At 37.3% G+C, this 23,032-nt stretch overlaps 1 protein-coding gene across 3 annotated transcripts in view; it reads left to right on the top strand.

Moving 5' to 3' along the window:
- The window catches only part of SCN2A (sodium voltage-gated channel alpha subunit 2), a 213,630-nt gene that overhangs the window by 131,388 nt on the left and 59,210 nt on the right, over positions 1 to 23,032 (top strand). The window contains exons 4-11 of one of the 3 annotated variants that reach the window (XM_088829827.1): positions 9,157 to 9,246; positions 9,985 to 10,113; positions 10,683 to 10,774; positions 11,659 to 11,931; positions 16,747 to 16,810; positions 18,325 to 18,466; positions 18,608 to 18,814; positions 20,597 to 20,884. In XM_088829827.1, coding sequence (XP_088685953.1) covers positions 9,157 to 9,246; positions 9,985 to 10,113; positions 10,683 to 10,774; positions 11,659 to 11,931; positions 16,747 to 16,810; positions 18,325 to 18,466; positions 18,608 to 18,814; positions 20,597 to 20,884 — 1,285 coding nt within the window. Of the gene's footprint in view, positions 1 to 9,003; positions 9,247 to 9,984; positions 10,114 to 10,682; positions 10,775 to 11,658; positions 11,932 to 16,746; positions 16,811 to 18,324; positions 18,467 to 18,607; positions 18,815 to 20,596; positions 20,885 to 23,032 lie in introns of those variants that run through there. The other 2 variants (XM_055398426.2, XM_088829826.1) reach the window with 2 other exon arrangements.

A 23,032-nucleotide genomic window follows, 5' to 3' on the forward strand; every position in this document is an offset into this window, starting at 1 on the left:
CCAGGCAAGAGTACTGGAGTGGGTTGCCATTTCCTTCTCCAGGGGATCTTCCTGACTCAGGGATTGAACCCAGGTCTTCCTCATTGCAGGCAGACACTTTACCATCTGAACCACAGAGAAGCCCCAATGAAATTTCCAATGAAAACCTTGACTTATTTCTTAAGGAGCTGTTATCTTCATTAGGCATTCTTGCATATCAAATTAGCTTTGTGTCTTGATTTTGGCAGAAAAATCTTACGCTTACTCTATTTTTGCCAGAGTATATTTTGAAAACTGAAAATGCTTTTGATGTGCCTATTATCTTGTTTTGATAGTTAAATAAAATATGGTTATGTTTTCTAGATAGTAAACAAGTAAAAATTTATCCATATTCCTAAAATTTCCTATCAGAATTTTCAGTGTGTTGCATGTCAATTTTTTATTATTTTAGCTTAATATGCACACTCTCCTTCACTTTGCATTTGTTATTCACTTGTTCATTTGCAGATATTTACTAAGTACCTAGTGTGTGGCAAATGTTCTTCTAGACACTATGATGCAACATAGAACCTGCTAGTCCCTGCTGTTAAGTAGCTGTATTCATGTGTATACATGTGTTTGAGAGGAGAGAGAGAATGCAAAGAATTCAGCTAGTGTCAGCTAGTGATAAATGCTATCAAGAAAAATAAAGCTGTATAAAAAGAGAAGAGTGGTGAGGTACTGTTTTAAATCACATGATCAGGGAAGTCCTCTCTGAAAAGATAGCATCTGAGTAAAGATCCAAAGGAAGTGAGGAAGTGCAATATGGAAATCTAAGGAGATAGGTGAATAGCAAATAAGAAGGCAAAGGATGAAGGTAGAAGTGTACCTGGTGTATTCGAGAATCAGCCAGGAGCCCAGAGTGCCTGGAGGAGAGTGGGAAAGGTAGAGAGTAGAAGAGGATGAGGTCATTGAGAGTGGAGGTCAGGGCTGACATTGTAGGTGGTTGGTAAGACACCCAGTTTACCCTGAATGAAATGGAGAGAGAAGACTGGAGTGTTTTCAGCAAAAGAATGTCATCACCTGAGTCAGATTTGAGAAAGATCACTCTTGCTGCTGTGTAGAGAACAGATTTGCTTGAGGGGAAAGGGTGGAAGTAAGAAAATAGATTGGGGGTTTACTGCCTTTATGAAGGCAGAGGATGCTGGTGGCTTTGGTGGAAATGATGTGTGTAGCAAATGTCATCAAATTCAGTTGTGTTTTTCAGAAAAGCTGAAAGGTTATGCTGATCAATTGGATGTGGGGTGTGAGGGAATGAGCAGAACTAAGGAGGACTCTAGGTGTTTAGTATGGTCAAGAAAGAAAAGTTTAGCTCCTTGAGCTTGGGACAGACAACATTAGGTGGAGAGATAGGCTGGGTAAAATCAAGAGCTTGAATTTGAACGTTTGTTTGTTTATTGGTTTTTGAGAAGCCTGTTAGGCACTCAGTGGAGAAGCTGAGATGTTAAATGGAATGCAGGTCTGGATTTCAGCAAAGGGTTGGGCTGGAGGTAAAACTTTGAGAGATGCAGCCATCATTATGTCACTGTACAGATGGTATTTAAAGTGATGACACTCCAAATCACACAGTAATGCAGAATGGCCCATCATTCATACAGGTTAGGAAAATAAAAAGCAGATTTTGGAATCAGAAAACCTGGATTCAAACCCTACCTCTGAGATTTACTTATTGGTTCTATGACCTTGGTCCAAGTTATTCCAGATGTTTTGAATCTCACTTTGTCCATCTATATTTTGTGATCATAATTTAAGCATTAATACTAATAACTATATAAGTACCTGACACTGTGACTAGCACTTGGTTGCTGTTCTGTCTCCATCATGTCGGACTCTTTGCGACTCCATGGGCTGCCTGTCCTTCACTATCTCCCTGAGTTTGCTCCAACTTGTGTCCATTGAGTCGATGATGCCATCCAACTACCTCATCCTTTGCCACCCGCTTCTCCTCCTGCCCTCAGTCTTTCCCAGCAGCAGGGTCTTTTTTCAATGAGTTGGCTCTTCATTTCTGGTGACCAAAGTATTGGAACTTCAGCTTCAGCATTAGTCCTTCCAGCGAATATTCAGGGTTGATACAGCACTTGGTAGAAACTTGATAACTTGCAGCTAGGACAGCTATTCTTGGTAGTACTAACTACAATTCTAGGCACAAGTGCTGCAAGATTAGCAAAGAAACTGTCTCATATTATTTAAGGAATTCCACAAACAAATTCTGTACAAATCTCTAGTCTCTTGAGGCTTGATTTTGCAAACAGAATGTTTTTACAGCACTAGATTTAGAAGCCGTTGAGTGACAGAAACATAATGTGGTCAGTCCCAACCACAACCTCACTTTGCAGATGAGTTCATTGAGGCCCAGACATGTTTAATCACTGTTTTATAAGACTACGTTTTATGTAAATAGCAAGCCCAAAACTTCAGACTGTCTTTGATTATAAGCCCAGTATGCTTTGCAGTTTCTATCTAACAGAAACTGCAGTTTCTATCTAACAGAAACTGCAGTTTCTATCTTTGCTGTTTCTATCTAACAGATTCCTAAACCCTCAGGTATAAATTATGTATTAGGGTTACATAATTTATCTACCTGTGTTTCTGTGTATCTCAAAGGTTATTTTCAGTGGCTCCAACTTACTAATTCATTAAATAGGAAGTGAACTCTTTAGCTCATCCCAAAATTATATGGTATCTATTAGAAATCAAAAAGAGTGTGGTTTTTCCGTACAAATATTATATAGGTCTGTGGGAGAGGAGGGTGAACAACTTACTATTTCTGTTTCTCCTGCTTTCAATGCTCAAAAGTTACCACGTGTCATCACATAGTTAGGAATTTATTAATAACAAAATTAAACAACTCAATAGTTAACAGTATATATGTGACATTTAGTTGACATTTCTGCTGCCTCGCAAATATGTACGGATGGGTAGAAAGAGGCCTATCTTACTTTGCTTAAATTCTCTATGTTAGAAATCTCTTAGATAAAACTATCTTCTGCCTCTAGGTCATATACATTTTAAGTAAAAAATGTCTCTGCAACTTCTCTGGATATTATGTATTATTACAAAATCCCTGAACGGAACAATGTCTTTCCCTTCCTTAAGAAAACAAAGAAATGCCCTATGTTTTAATATTTAATAAACACATGATTAATAGTAATAAAGATAACTATTTACTAAGAAAAGTATTGGTATTATTATCTGTATTTGCATAAGAAAACTGAGCCTTAAATAATTGACTTGCTGAAGCCCATGTGATTGGTAAAGGATGCATCTGATCCACAGTTTATTGCTTTAAAACTCATGCTGCTTCATCCTACCTACGTGGCTATGGGGTAGGCATGCCAGTATTTTAATCATCTAGTTCCAAGGTCAAAGGTTATGTAAAGCATTTTCAATATGAATAAGAAGAAGTCTTTCCTCATCATACACACAGGAAATATTTTAGACTTGCCAACTGACAGGTTACTACCAATCAAAAGGTTAACTCATTTTTATGAATACCTGGTATAGAGAAATTAATAGATTTTAAAAATCCTTTTATCTTGATATTATATGAGGTTACCCTACCTCTATTTTTATTTATATACAAAATCTCATAAGGAAATACTATTCTAGGATTCATTGTTCTTCTGAAAAAATGTACCTTATGTGTTATATATTTAGGAAATAAATACATGCATTTTGGGCTTCCCTGGTGGCTCAGTAGTAAAGAACCCACCTGCCAATGTAAGAGACAAGGGTTCAATCCCTGAGTCAGGAAGATTCCCCAGAGAAGGAAATGGTACCCTACTCTAGTATTCTTGCCTGGGAAATTCAGTGGGCAGAAGAGTGTGGTGGGCTACAGTTCATGGGCTTGCAAAAGAGTTGGACACGACTTAATGACTAAACAACAACAACATATGCATTTTGTTGCTAGTTCTGGCCCCTTGAAATCTGCCTTGATGTGGAATTTCTATATAGACCAATCCCATGTGTATACTTTTTTTTCATATTTGTATATTTGTTATCATTATCTGAAACCTTACTATTTTAATCACTCACCAGACTCCGGGTATCTTAAAGGTATGAGACTCCAGGTATGAGACTGATAAAATAAATTTATAGTGATTTTAAAAAATAATGGATTTTGAAACTCTCTATTTGGAGATTATCTATTAAACTAAAAGCATAAAAAACTGACTCTAGTTATCTCTTATTTAATTTAAAAGAAAAATAGTTTTATTTGATTTCCTTTTTGATCATTTGTTAGGATCGTTAAGTTAAATGTATTTTTTTAATTAAAAATAGTCATTCATTGATAGTCATTCAATGTGAAAAATACTAATTTGAGTGTAATGACTTATTCATTTTGACCAACTGGGTAATATTTACTCTTTCTATTTATTAAAGTTTAAATATATATTTTACTTTATTATAGATACTTAAATTTTATCATTATAAGGAGTAAAATTTTTAAGGGACATAAAACCATGGCTCATGGTTTTTTTATGTGACATCTCATGAGCCTTTTACTTTCCGCTTTGTATTTATCCAGTGTTCTCTCTTTCAAAAAAATGTAGAAACCTGTGCACTTGATATACGTGGAAACAAATTTCATGCTGTATTTTTGATCCATATTTATAAATATATCACTAAAAAGGAAAAATGTACTTCACTTAGTAGTAAACAAGTTTCCAAACTAACATCATTCAATAGTCAACTGACCCTACAAAATGGCAAGGGTGTATGGTGGTGAACAATATAGACATGGCCCTCGTGAAGTTGACCATCTAGTGGAAAAAAATCAGCTAGGCATTGGAAGAATAGCATCTGGTTCTACGAGGATATATTCCTGATAGACCCATTCAGGAAGGGTGATATTGTGGACAGGTTTTACTGAAAATAACTTCTAACCTGAGTGCTGGAGGAAAAGTTTGAGTTGGCTAACATGAGGTAAAGAGCATATTCAGGGGAAAGAGGTAACATTTGTTAAGATCCTGACTTGAAAAAAAAGCTTGCTTTGTTCTATGACCTAAAACAATTGCAATAATATCAGACTTGGGGAAGTGAAGTGAGGACTAAGGAAGCCGAACTTAGGGTGGACAAGAATTAGATCTCCTAGACTCTTCACTCTTTGTTAAAATATTTGATCATCATCCTAAGGTAGTGGAAAGCTATTGAAATGATCCAAATTAGATTTACAAAGGTCATTTTGGTACAGTGTGCAGGAAGGATTGAATTAGAGTCAAGCATGGGTTCAGAAAGGACACTTTGGGTGAACTTACAGTAATTTACATTAGATTTGAATGATACCTAGACTAGGAAGTGTTTTGAGGATTGTGGGAAAAGTGGACTGAATCCAGGCATAGCAGGTAGAATTGACAATATTTGGTGTTAAGTTGAATGTGGAGGTTCAGGGAAGAGAAAAATGCAAGGTGGCTCCTAGCTTCCTGGCCCAGTCAGTCAGTCAGTTCAGTCTCTCAGTCACGTCCTCCTCTTTGAAACCCCAAGGCTGCAGCACGCCGGGCTTCCCTGTCCGTCACCAACTCCCGGAGCTTGCTCAGACTCATGGCCATCAAGTAGGTGATGCCATCCGACCATCTCATCCTCTGCCGTCCCCTTCTCCTCCTGCCTTCAATCTTCCCCAGCATCAGGGTCTTTTCCAAGGAGTCAGTTCTTCACATCAGGTGGCCAAATCTCATATTCATCCTGGCTAAATCATGAGACATTGTGATACAGACATGTCAAAGGAGCAGTATTTGAGAAGAGAAGAGGGATAGGAGTAAAACATCTTCAGTTTAGTTTTAGAACTCAAAACAATTTGAAGTGTCGATGAAATAAGTGCACGTAAGTGCAGATGTAATATGGAATTGGGTAATATGGATTACTGAGTTCAGAGGAGAGGGCTAAAGTAAAGTAACTAAGTCATGTCTGACTCTTTGCGACCCCCTGCTATAGCCTATCAGGCTCCTCCATGGGATTTTTCAGGCAAGTGCTGGAGTGGGTTGCCATTTCCTCCTCCAGGGGATCTTCCTGATCCAGGGGTCAAACCCAGGTCTCCCGCACTGCAGGCAGACGCTTTACCATCTGAGCCTATGTATAGGGAAGCCTATACATAGTTCCCTGAGCTAGAGAGGGCTAGTCCAGAGAAAAATGCTTGAGATCAGTGGGTATGTAAATGTATTTGGAGCTATGTGTGTCAATGAGCTCTACTAGGATAAATATAGCAAGAGAGGAAAAATGACTTGGATATCCTCTGTCCTTCTTTTTAAAAAGGGAAATATAACATTTCAAAGGATATTAAAAAATTGTTGCCCATGAAGCATAAAAAATCAAAGGATTGGGATCTCATGAAAGCAAAAGTAAGAGAACATAATTAAAAGGGTAAGAATCAGGCTTGTCAAACTCTATTGAGAGAACAAGTCAGATAAGAACTCAAAATTATCCTTTTGTTTTCAGTTACACAACATGAAGATGTTTGTCACATTTGGGAAGAAAACTGGTAGGCTGAGGATGTGGTAGACAAATGAAGGAAAGTGAGGATAAACATCACTTCTAAGAAGTTTGGCTGTGAAATTGGAAAAGAGAAGTCTGTAAGTGGTTAGAGGATTGTGGGCTATAGGACAGCAGTCTCTTTTATGCCACAAAGGTAAGAGAGAATTAAGCAAGTGTGTGTTGATCGTAAGAGCAGATAGAGTTACTACTGGAGATATTGAAGATAAGAGAAGAAAGAGATAAGAGATTGCTGAAGTGTTCTGGAAAGGTGGAAGGTGTCCAGAGTATGGGGAGAGGGGTTGACAACTCCCTCCATTGAAATGGGAAGGAGGAAAGAATCTCAATACAGAGAGTTTGTCAACTTGGGGTTAGGAAGTAAAGATATGACCTTCTGATGCTATCTCTTCTCTCAGTGAAATAGGAAATAAAGTCATGAGTTTGAAATGAGTAGCGAAGGAAGAAGATTAGAGATCAAAGAAGAGTGGAGAATATTCGGAAATATCTTTGCAGAGTAGTGGGGACAGTGAAGTGGAGAAATATTAAGACTGTGTTGAGCATGTCTGAGGCTGGAAACTATGTATTTTGGATGATGTCAATCTGCCAAAGGGTTGTTTTCTAGAGTAGGTTGTCGTTGTTCAGTCACTAACTCATGTTCCGCTCTTTGTGACCTCACGGACTGTAGCCTTCCAGGCTCCTCTGCCATCCGCTGTCTCCTGGAATTTGCTCAGATTCGTGGGCATTGAATCAGTGATGCTATCTAGCCATCTCATCCTCTGCCGCCCCCTTCAGTGGGACCGGCAACCTAACAGACACAGAGGATCTGCTAGTTTGATATACTAACGATGAAGTCATCTTTATCTTATTTTTTGTTTCCTTTTAGCAAGAAAGGAAAAATATTTCTTCTTTGAACCGGTGTTTTTCTGTGTTGCAGTGCCCTCACGTGGCTGATCCACATCATTCACTTATGAGTGTTTTCACATGAACACACTTGAACATGCTAAGAATTAAGTATGTGCCCTGCATCACTGCCAGTCAAAATGAAAAATCAGTGATTGCTCTGACTAAAGTCAGTTGAAGGTGCAAAGAAACTTCTTTTATAGATTAACACAATATGTAACACAACACATTGGCAACACAACGCTGTTCTATTTTACTACACTTAAAATTGTGCTGATATTTTGCTGTGTGTAAGTAATATGAAGGTTTAGGATTAAAAGTAGACTGAGAAGGGATATTAATAGCATTTATTCATTCTAGAATTTTTATCCATTTTCTAAATGCACCTTGGTAAAGCTCTTGTTTTATAAAACTACAACTGAATCCCTCTTGCGCTCTTTATTAACTATGAAAGAAAGTTATTTCAAATATTTGACTACCGAATGTTTTCTTAAAGAATTTTTTTGTTGCTGTTTTTCAACACAAAGGAGGGTGAAGGGCATTGGCTATCTCTGCACACATGGCAAAGTGGGGTAGAATGAGAAAAACCAGATATTTGTCATAAGTAGTGTTCTCTATGATTTAGAATATTAGGAAAGTAATTTATTGATTATCTACCATATAAGGCACATTAAGTTGCAAGAGATTTAATATATTTTAACTTATTTGATTCTGACAGCAATCCTATGAAATGCTTTTTCTTTTTCCTTGTGTAGCAAAATGAACCAAGGCTTAGGGAAAAAAAAATAAGTAATTTGGCCACAGGTGCAAACCCACGAAATGCCAGTCCTAACACCGGTCATCTTTTTTTTACTATCTGGAATTTAATAGTCAATCACTGTGTATTATATACTCCACCTAGAATTTTATTAAGAATATTCCAACCAGGTTATCCTTAGGATGGATTATAGTACATTCAGTTGCCATTCAGTTCATTTCAGTTCAGTCGCTCAGTGGTGTCCGACTCTTTGCGACCCCATGAATCATAGCACGCCAGGCCTCCCTGTCCATCACCAACTCCCAGAGTTCACTCAAACTCATGTCCACAGAGTTGGTGATGCCATCCAGCCATCTCATTCTCTGTCGTCCCCGTCTCCTCCCACCCCCAATCCCTTCCAGCATCAGAGTCTTTTCCAGTGAATCAGTTACCGTTGACCCTCCCCATCTGCAGGTTTCGTATCTGTGGGTTCTATATCTACAGATTCAACCAGTAGTAGATGGTGTACAATGTTCAAGATCCATGGTTTGAATCTGAGGAGACAGAACCCATGGAGACAGAGGGGCCTTATGAGACCTGAGCATCCTTGGATTCTGGTATCTACTGTGGGTCCTGGAATTAATCCCCCACAGATACTGAGGGATGACTGTTATTTGAAATCTCCTTTTGAATTTTTGTCAGAGTCTTCATATGTGCTGAGCTTACACTTTAGTCCTTGAGTCATTAAAGAAAAACAAATGGATGAATTATTTACCAGTGCACTAGTTTTTTTTGTGTTTAATCTTTTTCAATACCAAAATGACATAAATAGCCTCAAAATAGTTCATGGCTTGGCCTGAATTGACTGACATGACTTGAGTATGGAGTTGCTAAAATTACGGAAATGGAAAAAGCAAGGTCAATAATAAAATCATAGGGTCATAAAAGTTCTAAACTTCATAATGCTAAAAGCCATAATGGTATGTGAAAGTGAAAGTTTACATTGACCTTTGTCTTCCTTGACGATATTCTTCTACTTTATTCAATGTGCTCATTATGTGCACTATTCTTACCAACTGTGTATTTATGACCATGAGTAACCCTCCAGACTGGACAAAGAATGTGGAGTAAGTAGAAGATTTTTTTTAAATCTTGCAATATTGTTGTCCCTTTATGTTTTGAATTGTGCTTCTATCATCTTGACACCTCATCAGTTTCTTCAGCAAATTGTACTGGCTACTCCAAACCAGTTACACAATGACCCAAGTTTATTTCAACCACTGATTTTCTGTAGTAGAAAGCTTGCACTGGCTCATTGAGTTACTCAGATTACTGCACTGATTTGACTGCCAAGATGTATAGCCCTTTATCTTCCTCGTGAGTCTCACACTCTTATCAAGATCATTGATTACCAGTATCTGATGTTGAATTTATACATAGTTTGTATGTTCTTTTCCTCATAGCTATCACTTTTCTATGATTTATTAGTTTATATTTCATGGTTCTTAATGATGCACATTTTATTAAACAAAAAATTCTTCATTTATTTTTGTATTAATAACTACTTGCTTAAATTAGACCGAAACCAGTGTATTTCATTTAATATGTATAGAATCCTGTGATTTGGGCTTTCAAATTAATTAATGTAAGCAAGTACAATACTCATATATAGTCAATGAGAACGTTTTTCAGTATGTAATGTTTCTTTTTTTTTCTTAAGCCCTACCTATGGTCTAAATCATGGGAATACCAATATAGACCTATATAGAACCCTCTAATTTTTATTTGTTGTTTTTCTCCTTTAATATATTTACATGTAAATTACCTTCAGGATCTTTAATGTGGGCTTGGCTATTTTCTGTCAGGTACACCTTTACAGGAATTTATACTTTTGAATCACTTATAAAAATACTTGCAAGGGGCTTTTGTTTAGAAGATTTCACATTTCTACGGGACCCATGGAATTGGTTGGATTTCACAGTCATTACTTTTGCGTAAGTACCTTAATACATTTTCTGCCCAGGAAGACTAAGTCATTAGTGGAAGCCTATACTGTATTTCTCCTTGCTGGCTTCCCTTAACAGATCAAGCATGTTTCTTGGTTATCCTGTGAATTTAGGATATTTTTTCTTCCGATCAAATTATGCACTTTGGATAAATTAGGGACTATCATAGTAAATTACATGGCTTTGATTTCAATTAGTGCTATAAAGCTATAAAATGTTTCCCAAGTGATAGAGATTATGATCAACAACAATGCCATTTTTCTCTTAATTGGGAAATATGATGGCAACACTCATTGAAGTTGAAAAGGTCTTGTTGAAAGACCAACTTAGATTTCCCTAAATTCTGAATAACTCTGATTTAATTCTACAGGTATGTAACAGAATTTGTAAACCTAGGCAATGTTTCAGCTCTTCGAACTTTCAGAGTCTTGAGAGCTTTGAAAACTATTTCTGTAATTCCAGGTAAGAAGAAACTGGTATAAGGTGGTAGGCCCCTTATATCTCCAACTGTTTCTTGTGTTCTGTTATTGTGTTTGTGTGTGAACTCCCTATTACAGATATGTGACAGAGTTTGTGGACCTGGGCAATGTCTCAGCGTTGAGAACCTTCAGAGTTCTCCGAGCATTGAAAACAATTTCAGTCATTCCAGGTGAGAGCTAGGTTAAACACCAAGGCTGACTTCAGCAGCATTAGCGGTACAATCACAGCTTTTGTGCGTAAGCCTTGTTGCTTTTCACTTATTGCAAATGTTTGTAAAAAAGCAAGAATCAGTACATCATGTTTTGGATGGATTTGATTCTTTGCTTTTACTAGTTGTTTTCTTTAAAATGATCAGTTCTAAATCAGCCTTTGAGTTTAACAAGTTTTTGCATGAGGCATTTGCAGTAACAGGCTACATGGTTTGCGTCCTGTAACATCAAGCTTTCCGCATAGAAGCTAAACTATGAGGCATTCGAACTGATGCAGATTTGACCAGTTAGGTCTAAAATTGGTAATTATGTTAACTTCAAATAAATAAAAGAGCGAGAGATAGCATGAGTGCTGCATGGGACTCAGTTTTCAGATGTCTTCCTTTTTTAACCCATTCTCAAGCTGATAGAATTCACCTCATATATATAACCTCATAATTCAGTGACTTCAAGATTTCTTACTATTTTATTCATACAGATTTTTCTAAAACCAGTGAGAGGTTAGGGAGTAAGACATCTGAAAAGAAAAGCAAAGTATTTATACAAGGTTGATGTTTAAGCATGAATATCAAAACCATTTCTTTTGCTCTGAGGACTATTTGGAAATACACTTTTGGTTTGTTTCCATTCACAGTTTTCTAATGAAAATACAAATTCTGCTTTCATTCATTTTCACCAGCTAGCAGGCTTTTCATGAAAGTGTTATTCAGTCACAAACATTAAACTAATATTGTTGGCATTCTGCATGACATCTTTATTTTCCAGGACAAGCTCCTGATGTTTTTCTCTATAACATAGCTGTTGAATACTATATTTAAATTCCTCCCTTTGATTTTATTTGTAGGCCTGAAGACCATCGTGGGGGCCCTAATCCAGTCGGTGAAGAAGCTCTCAGATGTAATGATCCTGACTGTGTTCTGCTTGAGCGTGTTTGCACTAATAGGATTACAGCTGTTTATGGGCAACCTGCGAAACAAATGTTTGCAGTGGCCCCCAGATAATTCTTCCTTTGAACTAAACATCACTTCCTTCTTTAATAACTCATTGGATGGGAACGGTACCGCTTTCAACAGGACAGTGAGCATGTTTAACTGGGATGAATATATTGAAGATAAAAGTAAGATATACTCTTTTAACCATTAAGCTAATTAGTCCTTTAAATATTAAAAGAAAAAGTATACATAGTGAAAATTGTCTCAATTTTGATGTGAACCAAATTAGTTAGACCGGTTTAAGATAGCTTAATATATGTGATGGGAAGTCCCCTGATGGCTCAGTGGTGGAGAATCTGCCTGCAACGCAGGAGACACGAGTTTGATTCCTGGGTTGGGACCTGGAGGAGAACATGGCAACCCACTCCAGTACTCTTGCCTGGAGAATCCCATGGACAGAAGAGCCTGGTGGGCTACAGTCCACGGGGTTGCAACGAGTCAGACATGACTGAGGCAACTGAGCACACATGCATGCAATATATGTGATATAGAAATCAAATGATACCTTACGCCTTATTCCTTATCTTTTGATCAACATGATAAAAGCTACCATTTGAAGACATATTCTTTTCCCTAACAAAGTCTTGAAAGCAATACAATATAATGCTGTATAAACAAAAATATTTATTTGAAAGACAGTGATCAAGAGTTTACAGTCTTCTTAATAAATAAATCAGTAATTTTAAGTATTCAGTGTATTTTACTGAAAAGGATTGTTAAGAAGACTGAGGAATTTGACTCAATATATGTACTGAGCACTTATGATGTATCTGGGAGTAGAAAAATCAAGATGAAATCTGAATTTGTGTACTCATCGTAAAGTTACATTAACCAGCCTTAGTCCAGTGTCACTTATTAATGAGAAAGTATAAACTCAAAACCTACCTTTGTAATATTTTTATTCCAGCTTATCTCTTTGGTATCAATCATTGTATTAGAATTGTTTGATTTTATTTTAGAGATGGACTTAAAAACATCATAATGATATACTTGGGTATTGGGCTTACCTGGTAGTTTAGCGGTAAAGAATCTGCCTTCCAATGAAGGGGATGTGGGTTTGATCCCTGGGTTGGGAAGATCCCCTGGAGAAGAAAATGGCAACCCACTCCAGTATTCTTGCCTGGGAAATCCCATGGACAGAGGAGCCTGGCAGGCTACAGTCCATGGAGTCTAGAGTCAGACATGACTTAGCAACTAAACACACATACATACTTCAGTATAATTTCTTATTGAAGGCAGCCTCTCTGTCATTGGAATGTCCAAATTCCTCATTCTCTGTGTACAATTAACTAGCCAACTTCCATTGGTCTCTTGATTATCAGTATTCCACAGGGATGCTTAGTCTGAGGTATCTTTCATGACTTTTATACTATATGAAAATTTATCATCTCCCACATTATATTCATGTTTTAAGAGTTAATATTGGTATGAAGATTTATACTGGAGAGATTAAGGTTCACTGGCTAGGTGAATAAATAAAACAAGTGATTTCATTATTTATGGGCTTTCCTATTTATTAATATTATAATAGCAGCATAGTGACAATCTTTGCACATAAATTTTTCATGTAATTCTGATTGTTTCTTTCAGATAGATTTATACTAATAGAATTTTGGAATGTCAAAGAGTTTGACCATATTAAGGCTTAGTTCAATTCAGTTCAGTCACTCAGTGGTGGGCCGACACATTGCAACCACATGGACTGCAGCATGCCAGGCTTCCCTGTCCATCACCAGCTCCTGCAGTTTGCTCAAATTCATGTCCATTGACTCAGTGATGCCATCGAACCATCTCATCCTCTTTTGTCCCCTTTTCCTCCCTACAGTGATTCTGGAGCCTCCCAAAATAAAGTCCGTCACTGTTTCCATTGTTTCCCCATCTATTTGTCATGAAGTGATGGGACCAGATGCCATGATCTTCATTTTCTGAATGTTGAGTTTTAAAGCCAACTTTTTCCACTCTACTCTTTAGTTCATCAAGAGGATCTTTAGTTCTTCTTTTTCTGCCATAAAGGTGGTGTCATCTGCATATCTGATGTTATTGATATTTCTCCTGGCAGTCTTGATTCCAGCTTGTGCTTCATCCAGCCTGGCATTTTGCATGATGTACTCTGCATTAAGTTAAATAAGCAGGGTGACAGTATGCAGTGTTGACATACTCCTTTCTCAGCAACAACCAGTCTGTAGTTCCATGTTCAGTTCAAACTCTTGGTTCTTGACCTGCATACAGATTTCTCAGGAGGCAGGTCAGGTGGTCTGGTATTCCCATCTCTTTAAAACTTTTCCAGTTTGTTGTGATCCACACAGTCAAAGGCTTTGGCATAGTCAATAAAGCAGAAGTAAATGTTTTTCTGGTATTCTCTTAATTTTTCAGTGATCCAACAGATGTTGGCAATTTGATCTCTGGTTCCTCTGCCTTTTCTAAAACCAGCTTGAACATCTGGAATTTCACGATTCACGTACTGTTGAAGCCTGGCTTAGAGAATTTTGAGCAATACATTGTTAGCGTGTGTGATGAATGCAACTGTGTGGTAGTTTGAACATTCTTTGGCATTGCCTTTCTTTGGGATTGGAATGAAAACTGACCACTTCCAGTCCTGTGGCCACTGCTGAGTTTTCCAAATTTGCTGGCATATTGAGTGCAGCACTTTAATAGCATCATCTTTTAGGATTTGAAATAGTTCACCACTAGCTTTGTTTGTAGTGATGCTTCCTAAGGCCCACTTGACTTCACCTTCCAGGATGTCTGGCTCTAGATGAGTGATCACACCATCATGGTTATCTGGTCATGAAGATCTTTTTTTTTTTTTTTGTATAGTTCTTCTGTGTATTGTTGCCAGTTCCTAATATCTTCTGCTTCTGTTAGGTCCATACCATTTCTGTCTTTTATATGCCCATCTTTGCATGAAAGATGGCTAGAGAGGCATAGTCTCAAATTCCGCTCTAGAGAGATCAAACTATGTAACTCCTATAACAGTGTCTATCTTACTGAATTCCCACTAATATTAACTGTTACTGTATGGTAGAGAGAAAAGTGTATCCTCTTTTTAATTATTAATGTGGTAGAATTTATAATATGTTTATCAGTAGCATTAGCAATTAATATATTTTATATAATGTGAATTATCTGTTGGTATTTTTACTCATTATTCTGTGAAATGATAGTATATTTTGGGGAATTTGTAAGAATCTATAATTTATCAAGTATATTAACATTTTGTCTTTTTTTTTTTTTTGCAAATGTATTCTCTAGTTTGTTTTTCTTCTCATTGTTTTTGATGCCTAAATGACTGATTTTTTAGGCAATCAAGTCATCAAATTTGTGGGGGTTTTTCCCCTATATTTAAGTTTATAAATGCCTCTGGATTCAGAGATAATACAAATTTTCACCTAGATATTCTACATATAAGACATCCTCATATATTCTACATTATAGAAAGTCTTCATATTTTTATATTAATGGACTTGTTTCTAAATCCTTAGAATTATTTATGTTATGAGGTAATGATCTAATTTTTTTCATGAAACTATGACTCAAATTGACCTACGTAATAAATTAAGATATTCTCTGAATATAGACTAAGTATTTCCGAAAACTAAAAAAAATTTTTGTGAAGGATATGTGTGTGTGTTTTAATGTGTTTATGTGTGTGTGTTTTAATGTGTTTATGTTTGTGTGTTTTTGTATATGAATATATAAATATGTATGTTTATGCACTTGTCTGTTTCCTGAGATATTCTTTGCAACTTATTAGCATCATGTATAAGGTATTCCTTTTTTAAAAAGTGTATTTATTTTAATTGGAGGCTAATTACTTTACACTATTGTATTGGTTTTGCTATACATTGACATGACTCCTCCCCGGGTGTACATGTGTTTCCCACTTTGAACCCCCCTCCCAACTCCTTCCCTATATCATCCCCCTGGGTCATCCCAGTGCACCAGCCCTGAGTATCCTGTATCATAGAATAAAAACTAGGTATACTTAGAAAATCTTTATCTCCAAAGGGACAAGTTTATCTTGAAAGACAATAATCAAGCCAAAACCCCAAACAAAACACTTATTTATAGCATCATGGAAAGGGCAAACAACTAAGCCCACTTTTCACAAGAACCTGTTAAAAGTGGTGGGAAAAAAATGTCTGAATCCATTCTGAGTCCAGACAAAATGTATTTGTAGAGTAAAATGTTATTTCATGGCAGCATTTAGAAGCAACAAGGCTTTTCTTTCTCTCACTTTCTGTGCCAAGTAAAACACATCAGTCTGGCAACTATTTTTTGAATTATCTCACCTGGGTTCGATCACTGGGTTAGAAAGATCCACTGGAGAAAGGAATAGCACTCCAGTATTCTTGCCTGGAAAATTCCATGGACAGAGGAGCCTGGCTACAGTCCATGAGGTCACAAAGAGCTGGACATGACTAAGAGACTAACACTTACTTAAGTGATTTGAGTTTATATTTGCAATAAATACTAATATGGAATGCTATAATAGTTACATCTTACAAAAATTTCTTTTTAAACAGATTTTCTAAACATTGGTTTAATCAAAAATGTTTGTGATATTTGTATAGTATTGGTTATTATTTTCATTTAGCCATACACATATTTGGGCTTCCCTGGTGGTTCAGCTGGTAGAGAATCTTCCTGCAATGCAGGAGACCTGGGTTCGATCCCTGGGTTGGGAAGATCCCCTGAAGAAGGGAAAGGCTACCCACTCCAGTATTCTGACCTGGAGGATTCCATGGACTGTGTAGTCCATGGGGTCACAAAGAGTCAGACACGAGTGACTTTCACTTCACTTCACTTCATACACATATTTATCATTTTATCAATTTTATTATGCTTTAAAACAAATGTAAGCTTTATTACCCAGACACAGTGGCTGAAATGTTTTGAAGGTTCTTCAAAATGATTCTATTCTCTGCTCTTTTAAATAGGTCACTTTTATTTTTTGGAAGGGCAAAATGATGCTCTGCTTTGTGGCAACAGCTCTGATGCAGGGTAAGTGCTGTTTTGTGTCGAGCCTCAGTCCACACTGCTCCCTAGGCCTTAACCTGCCACCTCCCGCCCACCCTGCCCCCGCTTGCTCCTCATTCAAAGCCCTCCATAAATTCCGCTGCACGCTGACTCAAAATAGCTGGGATAAGTGTGGATTCTCACCTCCTTCACACACTCATGCAGCAATTATTTCAGCAGCAGGTCACAGCTTATCTTCCAAATTAGTTCAATGGCAAATAGAAAGTAAAACAATACATATACATAAAAAGCTCAAGTTAATAGAATTCATAACCATGTTCTTTTATAAGTGTGATATTCTATATATACTAATGTGGTCTCCATGACATAAAATATATCTGAAGATAATGTCAGTGTCTGATCTGTGGTGAGTACATGTTTAGCATATTTTAGCAAAGTGGTTAAGAGCATAGACCAGAGAGTTTACACGAATTCAAACCCGAACTTCACCATACAATGTCACCTCTCTTTGCCCTGATTTCCCCATGGGATAAGTAGGAATAAATTATAAGGTGGCTGTGAGAATTAAATGGATTAATGAATGTATAGCTATTATAGCATTCAATAAGTACTTTTAATTGTCATAACTGGCATTATGTGAATGCTTGTTATTAAGAAGCATTTTCCCTGGAGCTAAAGCTAGGAGGAAAATTCAGAGAAATAGTTCTTTCTCTATTTACAAGATTTTAGAATTATAAATGGAAGTCTGATATTCTTTCTGAGGAAGGTGCTATTGTTACTAGTTACTATTGGTAACTAGTACCTGTAACAGAATCCCCAGCAGTAACAAGCTTTCCATGTGGTTCATATGATATTGTGCTGCATTTCTCTCCAGATCTTAATGATGAGTAAAACAGACTGATTTTAACTCTTCTCTGTACTGTATTAAGTGTCTTACATATGATGCCTTATCCAGTGATTGTAAGCTTGGAGGCGGGTTCTGTTATTAGCCTTTTCTTGCATGCAAGGTGTTCCAAACCAGCAACTTGCCCAAGATCACACAGCCCAGAGTGTCAAGCACAATGTTGAGTCCAGGGCAGCTTAATCATTAAGGTCATACTGTGAAATGTTCACTCTGCAGACTCATTCACTCCTCTTGGTATGCACCCCCCATCTTTTTCTTACCCCGCTTTCCTACCTCCACACTCTGCCTCTAGACATCTTCAGTGAAAATTAAATTTCTCCCTGAAGGCTTATTTTTCTGTTCATCTTCACAAATCTCAGAAGATAGTAATCATAATATGATTGCTCTTATAGGGAGGCATGAGAAATATAATAATGGCAATCGTGAATCACAGGGAAATCCACAAATAGACTTAGCAGATCCTGTTGTTATGTAAATCAGCCCTCTTAGTCCTGGACTCAGCACTGGGTAAAGTGAGAACAATCTGCTTTTTCTTGTGTTGCATAAAATAGACATCAGGGTCTATAAAAACGGGAAAGCCAGCCATCCAACTTTCAGTGACTGATGTCCCCTCTTTCTTTTCACCTAATCACAGCCAGTGTCCAGAAGGATACATCTGTGTGAAGGCTGGTCGAAACCCCAACTATGGCTACACAAGCTTTGACACCTTTAGCTGGGCGTTCCTGTCCTTATTTCGTCTCATGACTCAAGACTTCTGGGAAAACCTTTATCAACTGGTGAGAACAGATAAAATGATTCTTCTGGGAAGCATGAACTCCTGAGATCAAGGGAACTGCTATAAAATACTTTATTACTGAGAGTGTATGCTTGTAACATTCTGTGTAAAATTTAATAAAATATCTCTTCCATTTTTACAGACATTACGTGCTGCTGGGAAAACATACATGATATTTTTTGTGTTGGTCATTTTCTTGGGCTCCTTCTATCTGATAAATTTGATCCTGGCTGTGGTGGCCATGGCCTATGAAGAACAGAATCAGGCAACGCTGGAAGAGGCTGAACAGAAAGAAGCTGAATTCCAGCAGATGCTTGAACAGCTTAAAAAGCAACAAGAAGAAGCTCAGGTATAGTAGCAAGCATCAAGCCCTTTTGTGTTTATCTCCATCCTCTGACCGTACTGTCAAGATCAGAGACATTTAAACACACAAAATCAGCAGTGATAACTGACATTAGAAACATGCCATTTGTGTTTAATAAGTGCTAGGAGCCTATTTGGTAATTAGAGACTTATTCTTTTATTTTGATCATTACTTGGGCTCTCCTGGTATGCCACCTGCAATGCCAGAGACATGGATTTGATCCCTGGGTTGGGAGGATAATGCTGGAGAAAGGAATGGCTACCCACTGCTGTCTTCTTGCCTGGAGAATCCCATGGATAGAGGAGCATGGCAGCCTACAATGCATAGAGTTGCAAAGAGTCAGACATGACTGAGCCACTAATATGATCACTTAACTATAGTGATGGCATCCAAACATGGCAAATTATAATGAGTTTATTGGCATTGTTTTCTCCCTTGGGACCCTTCATTCACTCAAACTCACAAAGTAGTTATACCTACATGCCTTCGGTTGAACTATTTTCTTAATCTTCTGGGGAAGCAGAATTCAGGTCTGGTTGCTTCTTCCTTAGTGTCACTAGAGGTGGGAAAGGTCAGAAAACCTGGGTCAAACTGAGAAGATTATTTTATACAGTCTGGAAAAAAAGACAAAGACCTATTTAATATTTATTTTCTATTTGAAGAATTCAAATGCAAGTTTGTGGATTGCGTAAAGAAAACACTGGTACATAAACATGCTAAATCATTACATTCTGTGCCCACTACCCTGTAAATCTTGTATCGGACTTGATGAAGTTTCAAAATAATTTCTCTAATGACTTAATATTGTTAATCCAATTGCCTATATTCATTTTTATTGAATGTAGAGTACAGTTCCCTTTAAACACTGAGTATCCTAAATACGTAATAAAGATCAGATAAATAAAATTATACTGGAATAGCAGCAACAATATTGAGCACTTTATCTTTCCAATAATTATACTGTTGTAATTTATAAATTCACTCAGATGCCATGATCGGGGATTTTCTTATGTACAGTCTCTAATTTGTTTTCGTTGTGCATTTCTTAGTGAAATAATCATTTTAAGTCAAAGAGAAAATAAGGTTTATTAAAACAAAATACTTGACTGAATCAAATTTAATAATTTATACTGGCACTAAAAGTCATTGTCAAGTGGAAGTGTGCTAGATCAGGTTAAAATAGGAAAGCTTTAGTTCTTAAATTATTTGCTTCTTATGACATTGTTTAAATAATAGAAAAAATCTTTATGATATTTGAGTGTCTCATGCATTTTATTAGATAATTAGAAAGCGTAGTGTGAAGCCACGGCTTGAGGATCTTCCTTGAAGTCACATGTGTCATCTTTCACTTTTCTCTTAATTTGAATTCTTTAATTGGTTTAATGATAATGTGTGTGTGTGCTAAGTCGCTTCAGTCATGTCTGTCTCTTTGCGACTCTATGGACTGTAGCCTGCCAGGCTCCTCTGTCCATAGGATTCTCCAGGCAAGAATACTGAAGTGGGTTGCCATGCCCTCCTCCAGGGGATCTTCCCAACCCAGGGATTGAACCTGTGTGTCTCTTACACTGGTAGGTGGGAATTTTACCACTAGCCTACCTGGGAAGCCTGACAATGACAATACATGAGCTGTTTTCCAACATACATACTAGAATGGAGAATCATTTTTTAAAATCACATATTCATGATACCAAATATAAGTGAACCCGTAACATGGATAGAGTTTTTCAAAGTTTATTTGCAACTGCCCTTTCCCTTGGACCCTTCTAGGCAGCAGCTGCAGCAGCTTCGGCTGAATCAAGAGACTTCAGCGGTGCTGGAGGGATCGGGGTTTTCTCAGAGAGTTCTTCAGTAGCATCAAAGTTGAGCTCCAAGAGTGAAAAAGAGCTGAAAAACAGAAGGAAGAAGAAGAAACAGAAAGAACAGTCTGGAGAAGAAGAAAAGGAAGATGGGGTTCACAAATCTGAATCTGAAGACAGCATAAGAAGAAAAGGTTTCCGGTTTTCCTTAGAAGGAAGCAGGCTGACATATGAAAAGAGGTTTTCCTCTCCACATCAGGTAAACATATTATATTATATAAATTGCATTTGTCATAGCAAACACATGTATTTAAAATATGCCAGAATTTGGTTAGAGATAAAACTTCCCTCCTCATTGATGACATGATACTTTCAGAATGGTAATGATTGATGAATAAGTTTTGATTATCACCTCAAGGAATTTGTGAGTTTTACAACTTTTTGGAATTCCAGGAAAGCATTTTTAGAGCATAGATCCCACTGCACTTGGGAAGGCTTGTGATTATGAGATTTCCCTAAAGACTGGTAAGCATCTCAGGGCAATTTTCCACCAGAGGAATAATCAGCAGATGGTTCCCATCCCTTCTTAGCTGTGGTGCCTGGACCCGGTGAACTGTCGGTTTTCCGAGTGGCAGCTTCCTAGAACTGAAGAGTGAATTCTCTCAGACCATCTGTACAGTTGTTCCCACCCACCTGCCAACTTCATATGAGGAATGTGTTCTTTGTGTTCTTGTTTCGAGGGAAACCGGAGCATCATTTTTCTAAAAGTGTCAGCAAAAATCTTAGGTAGATGCGCACTGAGGAAGATCTATGATACTAAATAAACAATTGTGTTAATTGCACTTGATTACCTGTGATTCATGTTTAAGGAGACTTGAATGAAAATAATATGTTGACTTATATACAGAAGTGCAGAAAATGTTGTCTAGATGCTTCTGGCTTATCTCCCAGCACCAGTTGCTGTAACTTGGAAATTTAGGATCATTAATTGTTTTTAAAATTATCAAAAGAATTACAGGTTTTCGGCACTGAAAAACTTCATGTCCATACAATTAACAGTAACAATTTGAACAGCGACAGCAATGATAATGGCCAACACTTATGTGGTGCATTGCTTCTTACAGTAAAAACTTATTGAGGCCACTCACTGCAGCCCTAGGGGGTACTGTCATCCTCACCCCCAATCTTCAAATGTGAAGCCAAGGGGACGGGTGGTATTCTTTGTTGAGTGCCTGTTTTGTGTTTGGCATTCTTCTTCTTCTACCATAATTAATGTTAACAACCCTGAATATGACTGTTTTCACTACTTTTTAGGCTAGTGAAGTTAAATAATTGCCCAATGTCATATAATGATTAAACTATATGTCATAGTTATTAAAGGTTGAAGTGGCATTCACAGTTGGCCTGACACTGAAATGCTTGAATTTTCTGCTGTAGTAGGCTGACTAGAAAGAATATTTTTTAAAAAGTTTTAAGAAACTGATGAAAAAATTTACAATTTGATTTCATTTAAATGATAATGTATCAGTTCAGTTCAGTTCAGTCGCTCAGTCGTGTCCAACTCTTTGCGACTCCATGATTCACAGCACACCAGGTCTTCCTGTCCATCACCAACTCCCGGAGTTCACTCAAACTCATGTCCATCGAGTCTGTGATGCCATCCAGCCATCTTATCCTCTGATGTCCCCGTCTCCTCCCACCCCCAATCCCTCCCAGCATCAGGGTCTTTTCCAATGAGTCGACTCTTTGCATGAGGTGGCCAAAGTATTGGAGTTCCAGCTTTAGCATCAGTCCTTCCAATGAACACCCAGGACTGATCTCTTTTAGTAGGGACTTAGGATTATATATGTTCTTTGTATCCACAGTCTCACATAAACTTATGTTTAATATGGAAATGATTTTTATAGGTCAGCCTGATCACTCGAAGTCTAGGTAACATTATGAGATATGCTAAATGAAAGGGTTAGTGCAATTGAATTCAAATTTGAAGTAGAATCTGTTTTAAAATAAGTATCGACATTTACTCCCCCTTGTTCATGTTGTTGTCATAATCATTAAGATCCCATTAGTGGAGACATGAATCTCAATAAATGTGAATGTTAAAAAATCAAATCTCACTTTTAGAGTATTGTTTGTTTTGAAGGAAGAGAAGAGGGAAAGGAGAGAGGGAGAAAAGAAAGGAAGTAAGTTAGTTGGGGAAAAACTACCAAAATTTGAAACTGCAAACCAGATACCAGATACCACAGAGAGTCACCCCAGTATGCTTTATCTCAAGTCCAATAGAGCTAATTCTAGGCAGAATAGTAAAGTCTGAAAATGTTTGGTTCTAGCCCACCTTTTTCTGTACATGTTGTCCAAAGACATAACATTTTCCCCATACCATCTTCTTAAAACTTCTTTTTCCTAA

Source organism: Moschus berezovskii, chromosome 2 (genome assembly GCF_049115385.1).
Source record: "Moschus berezovskii isolate FMDL1 chromosome 2, NW_MosBer_1.0, whole genome shotgun sequence".
NCBI classification, from domain to species: Eukaryota; Metazoa; Chordata; class Mammalia; order Artiodactyla; family Moschidae; genus Moschus; species Moschus berezovskii.